Below are 13,855 nucleotides of genomic sequence, written 5' to 3' on the forward strand. Positions count from 1 at the left end.
TTCAGCTCTCAGAAACATCCAGAGATTATTGTTATCCTTGAAAAATTTTCTGTCTTGTGTATTTTCAAAAATCAAGATTTCTAACTATGTGGTCACTTAAGAAATTGGATCATTACAAAAAGTTTAATTAAGGGCCTTTGCAACATGGAGTACAGTCTTTCTTGGGTGTTCCCCGTTCCTTCTCCAGCCTATGGAGCATGTTGGTTGTAGAAAATCTCATCAAAACAGTTGTGTGTGTGCAGAAGTTCTGTCTCTTACCTCAAAGTAAAATGGGTGATAGTTGTACAGTGATATTTAATTCACTACAGACAAAAAGTTTATGTGCAAATCACCAGCAGCCTGCCTTGGCCGTAAAATATTTCCACATAATACAGACACCGTATAGCAACTTTTGTCATGGTCTTGCTCCCTTCCCAGCTCTGCTGGAGGTAGTGAACTGTAACTAATGAAGCTGCTGCAGACAGCAGCAACCATGCTACATAACTTAAGGTTCTAGTTCATTACTACAACCACCACCTCCATGCTGGGAATGATTAGGTGATTATTCTGTATACGTATATATGTATACATGCATATGCGTGCATGCATACAGACACGGCCATCTCGGGACTCTTCAACATCCTTTATTCCTTTTTCCTTCTTGCTGATAGCTGTCAGTTCTGGACATGAAAATAGCATGTTTCCGTTTTCCTGCTGTTTGACACTCAAGCTTTTAATTTCTCTTCTTTTTAGAAGATGAAATTCCAGCTTTCTTTCACATCAGCTGAAAACCATAACTCTCTCTGTTATTCATGCATTATTCTTTTCTACCTCCCTGTTCACTCTTCCCTAAATGACAATTCAATTTTCTAAAAGAGCTGACTGCAATTAATCAATTCCACATTCCAAAGAGCATGCCCAGTTAAAACGACCATCCACCTTCCCATCTATACACGTGCACATTAAGCAGACCGGAGACAAGAATTTGTTGTCGGTTTCAGTGTTGGTTCAAAATCTCATTGTAGTCACTGACCGGGCCAGGATTATCTGATCAAGTCCTTGGTATCTGTTTATATATCTAGAAGATGCAGAAGTAGAAAGAGAAAAACCCCAACCCACACAACATATTGTGATTTTAACAATTTTGATTGGTGGTTGTTTGTGGTTTGATGTGTTGTAGGTTTTATGTTTTGTTTTTCCTTACAATATCCTGAAAACATCAGCCAAAAAACCCCATATTTATGGGTTATTATGCCTACAGGAACCTGAAATAACTTTATATCTGGTTAGGAAGTTAGATGCCTCTGAAAACCCAAAACTGTATCCAGGTTTCTACAAAAGGACAGCAGTAGGGCAGCAGAAAGGCCTTTTACTCCCAGGAAATTTTCTGGTTTCTGAAGTCCCCATTTGGAAAGAGTTTCTCTTTGCATTGGGCAGGCTTTGTGCACCTCACCTAGTGAAAGCTGCATTCTTCTATCACACACTGTACTTAGCTGGGAAAAAATTCTTCTGCTTTTTTGTTCTCAGCAGAGGAATAAATAGTGACAATACATGACCCTGCAGCTTCAACAGCTGATGAATGCACAATTTCCACACAAGTTGGAGTTGAAAATAGGAATGAGGGCTTTTTCTGAACTGTTTTAAATGTGTGTGATGTTTCAAGCTATTGTGTTTCTTTATAGGCAGTAACTAATGAAACGAGCCCAAAGTTCTTGACTGTAACCATTGTGTCATTGATTTTGCAAGTGTATAGGGTGCTCCACAATGGAGGGCTGTAAGAAGAGCTGCAGCAGAATTATTGAATCATAACACCACCAAGCTCTTCGACAGTGCTTTTTGCTTACAGGGCTCACAGTACTTTGTGAGGGTTGTCAGCATCATTATTCCTATTTACAAGCAGAGAAATGGAAACTCTATGTAGTGAACCACTGTCAGTACCTACTCAAAAGGCAGAAAAATGCCTCCTGGGAAGCAGGGCACCAGATTAGCAACTCTCTTTTCATCATTAGGAATGAAGTTGTGATCATGCAAAACCTCCTGGATTCATTTTCTTGTGCCTAAACTTCAATAATGTGGGTTAAAATTGTTTATTATTTTAAAACCGTTTGTTAGACAGGGCTTTATGAAATGAAATGAAAGCCCTTGCTCCCCTTTCACTTTTGCTATGTTTAAGCATTGTGAATTTCTGTTTTATGTTCCTGTCATCTTTAGGAAAACAAACAAAAAAGGCAAAACCAACCAACCACCAACACAAAAACCCCTCATACCGTGCTTGTACTTTGTTACTCATACAAAGGTAATGAAGTATAATTACCTTCTGCGATATTGCTGGAATAATTTTCCTGATAGATTTAGCAGAAATACTTCTTGGGATTGGGTGTGTAAACAGAGTATGTGTTTTACTCTGCTGTAGCTCTAGTGGTCATCCTTCGAACCTGTCTTTATTCTCAACGCTAATAATAAAGAACCTGGAATCCAGGAGAGGCTAACGAAAAAAAAAACCCCAAAAATAACAAAAAAACCCCAGCAAACCAAAACCAAAAAACAAAACACCCTAGTGCTAAAGCAAATAGTCTGATCACTGGATACACCTTCTTTTGTCGGCTCATCTGAAACTGTCATTTCTTTCACTGGAAATCTGAAACATGCACACAAACCTGACACATTTCTTATGCCTTTTTTTTTTTTCTTTCTTAAAAGGTAAAAAACAAACAACAAAACCATTTTACACAAATATACAAAGATTGTACAGATCACTGTTTGCTTCTGGGTAGTGTAGAAAGTGTTTATATTCTAAGTGTTGCATGCTTTGGACATGAGCATGGGAGTGCTGGTTTTGAGGGACAAGGGTGGCTGTCATTCCTATGGCTGTTTGGAGTGGTGTTTTTATGCTATGAAGTGTGGGCAATGAGGATGTGGCATGAACAAAACTTGTCATCTTGCTCAGCTCAGCCTGAGGAAGCAGAAATCTAATGCTATTATGTGGTTGGTGATACTGGTTGAAACATGAAGATCATACAGAGCATAGCATTATGTACCATTAACAGTAATATTTTTTTGTCATTTCAAATTTGCTTTTACTTTTGCTGTCTTTGACAGACCTATTTTTTTTTAATATATTTTTCTATTTCCCCCTTAGATTTGCGCAACTGGTGTATAAGAACTGCCTTATGGATACTGAGTAAAGGTCAGCAGCTACAGGAATCATCCAGAGGTGCACTAATCCCAAGGCTTATGGTCAAAGTAAATGACACTTCACGATGAGGCTACTGCACATCCAGGTTTCTCCACATATGTCCACTTTTTTGTTGTTGTTCAGTAATTTTATCATGGCAGAAGCAGAGCTCATGGGCCATTTGTTTGTCATTTCCAGCTAGCCAGCATGATGACTTGCATCTGACTGGGATGCTAAAAAGCCACAAATGGCCCCATTTTTAGGGCACAGATGCTGTATACCTTGATGCCAGCATTTCCAGCTAAGTCTCAGAGCAACTCCAGCTGTGCAGCCTAAATCCATGCAGCTTTATAGAAAATGATGGATAAAACAAGAGGTGTATTTCCAACCCAGATAATCTAGATAATATATTTTTATATATTTTTAAAAACACACATACAATATTACTTAAAATTTGTATGTATACAAAATTTTATATTTTATATATATATGGAATATAAGTTATCAGTTTGTGTTTTTCAAAATTCTGCTCATATCACTGCTATTTGTCTACCAACTGTCAATATTTGTCCAAAATTTTAGTTCATGAAATTGTTCTTTTTCAACACCAAGTTTTCATCAAGAAACAAATACCAAAGTGTATTTTAAACATGTTTTTACAAGCTCTGACACCTTTAGTTTTATGCCAAATGAACTGTTCTCTTGCTGTTAACCTATTGGTTGCTTTTTAAGAGTAGTGCTGAAAGAGTAGACAGCATACATCCACAAAACAGCGACACTCCACAGAGGTGAAGCAAATTTGCCCAGCAAAGTCATGATGTCAGATATCAAGGTTTTGTGGTATTTGGCTGCTTTGCCTATGGCTAAATTCCTCGTAATTGTTTAGATGGAAATTGTATTTTGCTATGAGGTTTTATTTTCATTTTCAATAAGCACACAAAAACTGATGGGGATACACTACTATTGAGAGATCTAATCTAGTCAATATGTATAAGTTTAGGGAAGAGGAGATTTTTTTTTTGAAGTCCTGGAGATGTCCTTAGAGTTAAATTTTCTCTCCCTGCTTATCCATATGCTATTGCAAATATCCTTAATTTTGGTATTATCATGTCTATTCCAGGAGCAGCTGCACGAGTCCATCCCAACAGACCTTGACCTGCTGTCACTTCACTGAAGACTTTAAATCTCTTCTGCTAAGCATGGACAGTGGTGGAGACGACTGGGGAGGTGCTGGCACCAAAACTTGCAGAAGACAAAGTGTTGTGTCCCAACCTGCGGGGATCCCCACCAGTTAAAAGCACTGGAGCTGCCTCTCGCGTTACAGGCGTTACAGGTCAGGGAAAGGGACAGCTGAGAAACAAAGCAGGTGCAGGGCTCTAAAGGGATTGTCAAAGTACCCTCTGACCAGCCCTTAACCTGGGGCTACTACTGTCCCATGGCATTATTTCAGCTTAGGGTCAGGAAAGAACAGCTCCTGCAATGGAGAGACTGGATTTCATCCCCACTAGGGGATATGTAAACCCTCTGACCCTTTCTGAGTCTTATTTTCTTCCTGAATGAAGGCTGGTGAATGTGCTGGCAGCAAGGCCAGCACCATGACACACCCGAAAGGGAAATAAACTCCGCCCTCCCATTAGGCCTTGGCCAGGCAGATCATCACCAGTTAAAAAGCAGTTGAGCCACTACTGCAGGATACTATTGCCTGAACAAATAACAACTTTTTATTTTAATTAGTATTAAAGATGTCATGAACCCTAGATGTCTATTTCTAATTTAATCTAAATGGTGTCAGCCAATGCAATTGAAATAAATATTGAGCTTAATCTCAAAAAATATGCATTTTAAGTTTTATTTGTAAAGATAAAATACCTGTGAAGAGGGTAGAAGTGAAAATGAAATGTGAGCCTATTGATCACAAAAAGCAACTTAGGCAGTTACACTAATTCAGGTTTATCACCATCTTGAATTTGCACTTGTAGGTTTTGCAGCTTTTCCCAGCCTTAGATTAGAATTTCAAAAATGTAAAGGCATTCATTGATGTGATGTCACTCTAGACCTCTGGCACCACAGATTCCTGATGTCATGCATTACAAGTACCTCTTCAGAGATGGGGATTTTTTTGGTTGCACTTGTTTATTGCTACTGTAAAAAACTGCCTTTATTTGTGTATCTTCACAGCTCAAACTCACAACAGGGCTAAGGATAAACATTGCATCTTGAAGAGCCAGACACCGCAGTTGCCATTTCAAAATTTACAGCATAAACATTTTTTTTTTCAGAGAGGAAAGGAGAGATATTTGGCTTTTGATTAGGGGCAAAAAGCAGTTGTGTGTGTGGGGAGGTGTATGCGCACACACATATATATGTACATGTTCTGGTTTGGTTTTGAGCAAGTATTTTACATCAAATAATGCTTAATGGAGGAGAGGAAATATTGTTAAAATTATTTATGAAAAAGTGATTTTTCTATGTTATTCTCCTAGTAGGCTTTTGCTCATGAAGCCATTGCTGTCAACTTCCAAACAGATATTCTAATTCTAAGCTTCATTTTGTAAAGTATCTCATTCCCACTAACATTTTGTGAAAAGGATTCTTCTGTTTATTTGAATGAAAAATGCTGCATAATGCTCTCCAAGGAGTAATCTAAAATAAGGACAGTGATACATTTGAGTTTGCTGAGTATCTTGTTGCAAACCAAATTTTAGTGATAACACACATGCCTGTATTACTTTGCTTAGGTTTAAAAATGTAGGTTTATTTACAGTAGAGAAAATACTTTGCTTCTTGTGCAATCTACCAGCGTGATCTGAAAAGATTTGCTTCTAGTAACAAAAAGCTAAAAAACTATTAGATGGAGAAATACACCGATGAACACATGAACATATAAAAGCACTAAAGGCTTGTCAGGTTGTAAATTGCTGTTTTCAAATTGCCTTGATGTTTGCTGTGATAACAATAATAATCAGGAAAGGCAAACTTTTTAAATGATTAAATTTTAAATAATTTAAGTCCAGTTTGAAATTGAACTTTTAAATATCTACTTTTTTTTTTTTTTTTTTTTTGAGAAGAATGCTTTGTTGATGTGTGCGGATAATAATCATCACGAAGAGTCTGCTTTGTGTCACTACCATAATTACCACTAGGAAATTCTTTAGGGTACGAGGATGCTAGGAAATGATCTAACATAACATTTCTGTTCAAGATATTCTGAAATTTTAAAATTAGTATTTTATTAAACAAATTTTGGCCAATTTTAAAATATCTATTCCTATAGATAAATAGTGTTTATGTGGGCTTGATTCCGCAAGTATTCTTGTAAGTTTAATACATGTGAGAGACCAGAATAAAAAAAAAAAAAAACACACAGGACTGCTCACATAAGAAAAACTTTATATATTACCAGTCTTAACAATGATGTGCCCACATGATTGTTGGCACAACAAAAAAGAACACAAAGATCTCTAATTTTAAAATTAATTTGGAGTTCTTTTCATTTACTTTCTAGTTAAACTACAAGCTCTAGTTGCTGGCAATCTTCCCTGCAACTATCAGATGCAGAAACTGGAATTAAAAGAACTCCCAAACCCAGAATATATTCTCCATATTCCAAGATGTTCAGGAGCTGCTAATAATTGAGTATTGAAGGAGGTGGGTACCCTTTAATTTTGCTCAAGTTACTCTTTGCAATATCAACTCAACTCATGGGTGCTCAGGAAGGTCCTGTTGCTGCAAGACCGACTGCTTGTTTCTCTGGGAGGGAGGCGAAGAGGAAGCAGCTCATTTTAAACAGCAAATTACAAAAACAAAAGTCAGTGATAAAACTGTAAAGAAAAGGAAGTACTTAGGAAAAAAACAGACAAGCCAGTTGGCAGCATTTACTTCCATGCCATTTTGTTTTTTATGCATTAGAGCAGTTATCCTAGCAAGTGCGGCATCATTTGGTACGCAAAGTTAGTAAGGGGACAAAAACCACACCACACAGACTTATTGACACGTTGTACGTAGCTTTGCTTTTTTTTTTCTTTTTTCCTTTTTAATCAGTGTTTAAGAAAAATACGCTGTGTTACCATAACAAACTAAAGTATTCAGCCCCTTAAGAGTTTAGGTTTTGTTTTCACTTCTTTTGGTTCCAGGTAGGTTTTATTTCTTCTTGTTCTACTTTATAAAACTTTTTCTCAACATTAATGGCTTCAGGAAGAAAAAATAAGGGGGAATTAATGAGCACAAAAGAGTGCTGACTGTTGTGTATGTTGTCACTTTCTCTTGTGCCATTCAGAGGTGGGTAAGTATACAGAAGAAATAGGGCATAATGTCTTAAAGAATACAGTCAGACAGGAATTCCAGCTGGCATTCACTAAAGCAAAAGGGAACATTTTCATCATGTAAAACCATTGTTTAAATCCCAACCATACATAGCTATGGAATAATGGGGTCACTTATTTTCCACTACTTCAGTAAGACACCGCAGCAAGCTAATGATTTTACAAGACAGACAGTTTAAAGCATCGATTTGCTGCAAATTGCTCAATCCATAACTAATGAACAGCTCTACAGGTTTTCAGCAAATCAATCCCATTAGAATTTACGGTTTGCATAAGATCATTTTACTCAATCTGTGGAAACAGAACAATTTCTTTTTTTTTTTAACCTTCAGTAGCCCCTTGTTGTTGCTGTATTTTAAACTCCCTTAAGTTTCTGTGGGTAGGTTGGATAAAAACCTTGTCTCAAGGGTTTTTAAGCATGCCTGAAAAATACACCGTCCACTTCTACACAGGCACACATGCATCCCGTGTCAAGTCCTAGATACTTCCTTGTAGAAAACAGTTAACATCCAAGAAGGCAGGACAAGACAACAAATGGAATTCAGTCTCTGTCACCTGTAGCACTAAAACTCTGCCCTGAACTGAAGGTGGATTATATTTACACCTATAAGAGTGTGAAGTCAAACAGCAACTGCTATTTGGACCCACACAAGTAATTCTTCATAACAAGCTGAAATCTCTCCTGTATGAAAAAAAATAGCAAAAGTAAAAACCTCTGTGGACTGAGTGACAGGACTTTTGTCACATATCTGCAGTATAGAAACAGGAAATGGAGAACTACGCTTGCTAACAGATCAGGTTCTTGATTACGTTATTACTGGTGATGCCAGTATCTTTGTACAGTGTTTCCTCCAGGCTTTGTAAGAAAAGGGTCAGTTCTATCATTATTAGTTACTACAACAAGATCATTTTAGGCAAAACAGTAATAGGCAAGCAGAAGTTCAAATCCTGTCAATGAATTCATAGACTCTGAAAAAACATTGTATTGGTTGTTACAAAAGAATAATGTGGCTGGAGGGCTCTTAGTACGGGAGTGTTGAATCATCCCACTCCAACTGCTCTTGCCTGGTGACATTCTGTTTGTCTCTCTTTTGGATGATCACTTCCTCTTCCTCCTCCTCCTCTTCCTCGTCACTTTCATCTGATTCAGCACTGGTTGTGTCTTCATCTTCATCTTCTATGTCTTCTTCCTCACTCTCCTCTTCTGTCTGGTGAGGCTTTTCATATTTCTACAGTACATTTAAAGAAGTGAAAGAGAGACAGTAGAAGAAAAGTGCCTTCTTGCTAGTCAGGGGCTGTGAGGATGTCAGCAATTTTTCCACATCTAGAAATGCCAGCATACTGGGAAAGTCTGCTTTCCATCATTATGTGACTATTAGGTATCAAATGTGATATAATTCAGTAGCAAATATTCAAAAATTACTGTAACAAGAATGGAATGTCAATAAGCAATTATCTATCTTAGTCAAGCTGCCAAAATTTAACCCTTCAATGCCAGCTTCTTTAAACTGCTGATCATTTATCGTCCCTTGAGTGTATTAGTGCTTACATTAAAAAGTTAAAAGTAACTATATGATCTAGGGTACTAGGATGCAGATATGGATAGAGAGGAAGTGGTATTGTACCAAAGACAACTTCATCGTCCTATTTAGTAATTATATATGACAGCAGTTATATACTACCATGGTGTGCAGAGCTGAAAACTGAGATGGGGTCCTGAGTGCGCATACATACCACTGTTTTTCCAAGCCTAAATAAGTCTACCCTGAAAGGCTTTAAAGCTCACTGCTAAGCTAACAGCCCAGTCAGTAACTCCTGGTAGTATCATGATATAATACGTCTCAGTTATGTACCTCCATGGGGTTGACGGTAATAGTCAGAGCAGAATCATCCCAATCCATTTCATTTTCTTTACTTCCTTCGTTGTCTGCAGAGCTGTGCTGATGAGCTGTCCGAATTCGATAGACCCCCAAGGTTATGATGAAAATGAGTATGCTCACACAGATTATGATAACGAGAGTAGCCACACTTGGAACAACTGGAATATAAGGAGGAAACAAATTTGTGGAACAAATTGCATATAAAACACTAAATACATTGTCTATTTTTTTCCCTCAGCATCTCTTCCTTTGGACTGTGAGTCAGCACAGCAATCTGCCATGTGCCTGAGACTACAGAAAGTGCTGACAAGTGCCCATCTACTAAGGCTGAGCATACACAAATGGTGTTTACAGACATCTTATAATTAGTATTCTAAATCATAACTAAAAAGTGAGTATGCCTACCACTTGTTAAGTTCTTTATTACAAGGGACAAGTAGTCAATCAGTGCAGAATGAATTAGTTTCAGAACAAGTGTTTTTGCAATAAGGTTCAGTTATCTTACCTGCATGTTGTCCCCTTCTGACTACATCTGAGGTGTTAACCTCACTGTGGGAAAAAGTATATCTCAAAGCTTATATTTTCAAAGGTTTCAAACACTGTTACTGTAATTTAAATCTCAGTCTCCAAGAAATAAAATAAACATGTTGCCACTCTATTTGCCTGCGCTACAACCTTCCTGGGAGACTCTTGAGCATTCAAGTCATTTTTTCCTCACTCTTCTGTTGCACTCTGAGAAGCATAGGAAGAAATTTCTCTGAACTACTCTTATATTATCAACTTCACAATTAGGTTAGTGGAGAGGTGCTGCCACTTTCTATGCACCTTTGCTATGATGTACTGCAGTTCCAGAAGCTACAGAAGTTCTGTACTCCAGTTTATCACCTTGCCCTGCCTGTAAGAATGGAACTCTGAAATCAAAACAATGTTCAAGGAAGAAAGAACTAGTTTGAAATAGTTCATTTTGTAAAAATTCAGTCACCTTTTAGTAAAATATCTGTACAGTAAATTTCCAAGCATAACTGTATATAACTACATATCACTACCTACACTTTACATCAACTTTACTTCTTTACATATGTATCATTCAGGTAAAAGGTTTTAAGAATCCAGTATTTAAACAGATATATTTGCACTGGGTTTAACTTTATTAAAAAGGTTTCAGATTTGGGTATATATTTCAACTCGTATAGTCTAAAAATTCAATTTAACTATATATATAGATATATATATCTAATGCCCCCTGCATATGGCTAGGTGGACATATCTTTTCTCCAGAGAGCTGCAGACTGAGCCCTGGATAGCAGCTAGCAGAAGCACTGCAGCAATTATATATTTAAAAAAAATACAAACATTTCTTCCTTTTGCTTAGAAAAGGCTGGGCAGCAATTAATATATCATAGAAATACAGATGAACAATACAATGTGAGCATAAATATTATCCTTCATACCATTCAATACTAGAAACAAGACATTTTCTTAACTACATGGGTCAGAGTACATAACATTTAAGGAAGACTATGTAATTAAAAACTGGTATCCATTTTTAAAGTACCTCCTTGTAAAGAACAAATTCCAGGTTACCTTCTTTCATACCTGTGCAATGATCTCTGTGCGGTTTCACAAGCTGTAACTATGGACTTCAGGGCTTTATTTGTTGACCAGGCTGAATCACAAGGGAAATACCGATATCCCAGAATCATTTCTGTAGCAGTTTCTGTAAAGTTGTCACATACCTGAGTTGCGAACAGCATTTATGCTTTCCTCTGGGTGATGGACAGATTGGAGAAATTGTGGTTCTACTATCATATGATTTACATGGTCCATGAAGTTGGAGTTGGAGCTGTGTAGAATATTAACCTGGCACAAGAGAAAAATAAGAGATCAGATGCTAAAATGTGCTCTATCTTCCAAGCCTACTGGCTCCACACATTACATTGAACTATGAAGTCCATCACCAGAAAGGAACATTATTATATAGATCTTAAAGGCCAAATTAACTTCTTCTTTATGCCACTGAAAAGTACACAGGTTAATATATTTCTCATTTCTAGCATTCAAAATGTATTCTAACATTTCTAGCTGTAGACTATGAAGTGACATGAAAAGTTATTATAATTTTTTTTAATTTAGCTTTCTGGATAAGTAGTGATTTTTTTTTCTCTATATTAATCATCAGCTTCTAGGTGTTCCCTGAAAGTTAGTGGGCTATTTCTCTTTGTGAACACTGACAGATAATGTATCCAACTCATTAGGTTTAAAATCAAAACAATAAGAGAGAATTAAAATAGGTTTCAGTTTTCCTGCATCCCTACTTTCAGAGTGACTTTCTTTGAAGATACCATTTCCATTCTTGTCCTACTGACACATATGCTCTAAGAAAAAGCCCTGAAGTCCTTGTCAGGGCTGTAGAATGCCAAGGTGAAAAGAATTTTCAATACAACATAAATATGTAAAAATTTTCAGAACCACTAATTAAGTTTTAAGCTGATTGCTAAGAAGGTCCTTCTCCTTCCTGTAGTTACGTGGTACCTGGTTTCTTGGCTGGATCCATTGGTTCTTCAGAAGAGGTCCACAATTTCTGCTGAGGTGCATCAGCAGTAGTTGTCAGTCCCTGAGCAACTGCTGCACTGGACTTAGTTCTAGCACATATAAGCTCAAGAGTGGTATCTAAATATTCCTGGAGTGACTGACCATGTCTGCGTGGTGGATCCAAGAGAACATAACACATGAAGTCCACCCTATGTGATCATTAGCTGTATACTGACTTTCCTCCTCAAGAAATTGGAAATAATGTAAATTACCAGGAATGATCTCCATCTGATGAAGAACACATTATAAAACTTATTGTAATGGAGTACTGCTTGGAAAAACAGGAAATAAAAGTATGTCAGGTTAAGTTAAAAAATAACTAATCTAAGGAAAGTAATGAGGCTGTAATGATTTACTTTTGAGCGGGTGTATAAATCTTCAAAAAGTCCCGTAGGAGATTTTACATTATGGAAAAACAATGATGATGATCTTAGCCTCCATTCTGTCTGAACAGGAGTCATTCTCCAGGTTAGTGCAGCTCAAGAGGAGGGTCATCTCCTTACACAGCAGAATAGAGAGACCCACGTTGAGGAATTCCCATAAAGGAAGTCAGTGTTCAATTTGAATGGAACTTAAAACTTTTCCTCTATTTCATTATTGATACCAGAATATGTCAATCATTTTACATAGTTTAAAGAAAACTCCATGTTGCTGAAGATAAGACTAGTGCTTAGCCTCAGTGCTGGAAAAGAAAAATTGACTAAATGATTGCTTACCTCCAAGTTAAATTCATTGCTGGTGTAACGTCCATTGAGCTCGGAGCACTTGACTCTGAACTTTCGGTCAAAGGTGGCAGAAGTGAACCAGTTACGATATCGAATCTGACGAAGAACCTGTTCATAGTTGTGCATGTTGTCCACACCTGAAATGATGGCAGAGAAGTAATAATCTCAAGGAGATACTATGTAGCCAATGCTCTGTGCACTACAGGAGAAATCAAATGGCCACAGAAAATAGAAAATTTGGCAGAATGATCTGAAAATGGCAGTGCATTAAACATTTCCTGATAAAGCCTCTGGCTGCTACTAAATTATGTGAGAATAGTTTTTGTAAATGAATGTAGCGCCATAATGGAGAAGAACAAACGCAACAGCAAAGGTTAAGAATAAATTATTTAGTAATTCAAAAAAACCAGCCAATGTGTTACCAGAGCTGTGCAGGAGCACTGAGGAAACCTCTCTTTCCCATGTTCCACTGTGATGGTCCACAGAACCCCCACACTTAAAGAAAGCAATGTTGCTATTTTCCGTATTTGGGGAGTAGCAGGAGGGATGCTGATATCAAGACAAAGCTGTGCTGTATTCCAGAGGATAAACACAGCACACCTAGAGATCAAAAATGACTATGCTTTTTTGAGACACAGTCTCTTCTGGAATATTTTGCAACTACTACAGATTTCTGTCTAATTTCTTTCAAATTAGTCCTTTCATTCCAATAATGCAAGTGTTGGTGGGAAGAAATAAGGGAAAGCAAAGTCCATGAACGTACCATAGATTGAATATCCTGCTGTGGAATTTGTGGCATCCAGATGTTTTCCTTGAAGCTCAACACGATCTAGTTCTAAACACTCTTGTTTAGGATCTAATTCTGCACCAATGACCAAAATATCACAGAAATCCAAGTTGTGGAGCATTTCCTCTAATACCACTGGCTTATTGTCTGTGAACACATGGCATATACCATGAAAAGAAAGAAGAAAGAAACAAAGACAAATGATCACAGAACACCACAGTCATTTTATGTGCTTTGCATCAAGGCTTTCCATTTTTGCAAAGATGGGTGCATTGTTTTTTGCTGATATTAAATACAGAATACTTGAAGCAAATCAAAAGAGAAGTGTCTTGCCTGTTCAAGTGCTATGATGATGAAAGCGTACAAAAACACCTAGTGAGATAGATAGATAAATA

At 37.3% G+C, this 13,855-nt stretch overlaps 1 protein-coding gene across 1 annotated transcript in view; it reads right to left on the bottom strand.

The window, feature by feature from the left end:
- Positions 1-4,948: 4,948 nt before the first annotated feature.
- CLSTN2 (calsyntenin 2) overlaps positions 4,949-13,855 on the bottom strand; it is a 198,090-nt gene continuing 189,183 nt past the window's right edge. Inside the window, exons 12-16 of the mRNA XM_082056323.1 lie at positions 13,437-13,607; positions 12,665-12,810; positions 11,093-11,216; positions 9,330-9,514; positions 4,949-8,705 (exon numbers count right to left, since the gene is read on the bottom strand). Coding sequence (XP_081912449.1) covers positions 8,499-8,705; positions 9,330-9,514; positions 11,093-11,216; positions 12,665-12,810; positions 13,437-13,607 — 833 coding nt within the window. The 3' untranslated portion in view covers positions 4,949-8,498. The remainder of the gene's footprint in view (positions 8,706-9,329; positions 9,515-11,092; positions 11,217-12,664; positions 12,811-13,436; positions 13,608-13,855) is intronic.

The sequence above is a fragment of the Streptopelia decaocto genome (genome assembly GCF_964273445.1).
Source record: "Streptopelia decaocto genome assembly, chromosome: 6".
Classification (NCBI taxonomy): Eukaryota; Metazoa; Chordata; class Aves; order Columbiformes; family Columbidae; genus Streptopelia; species Streptopelia decaocto.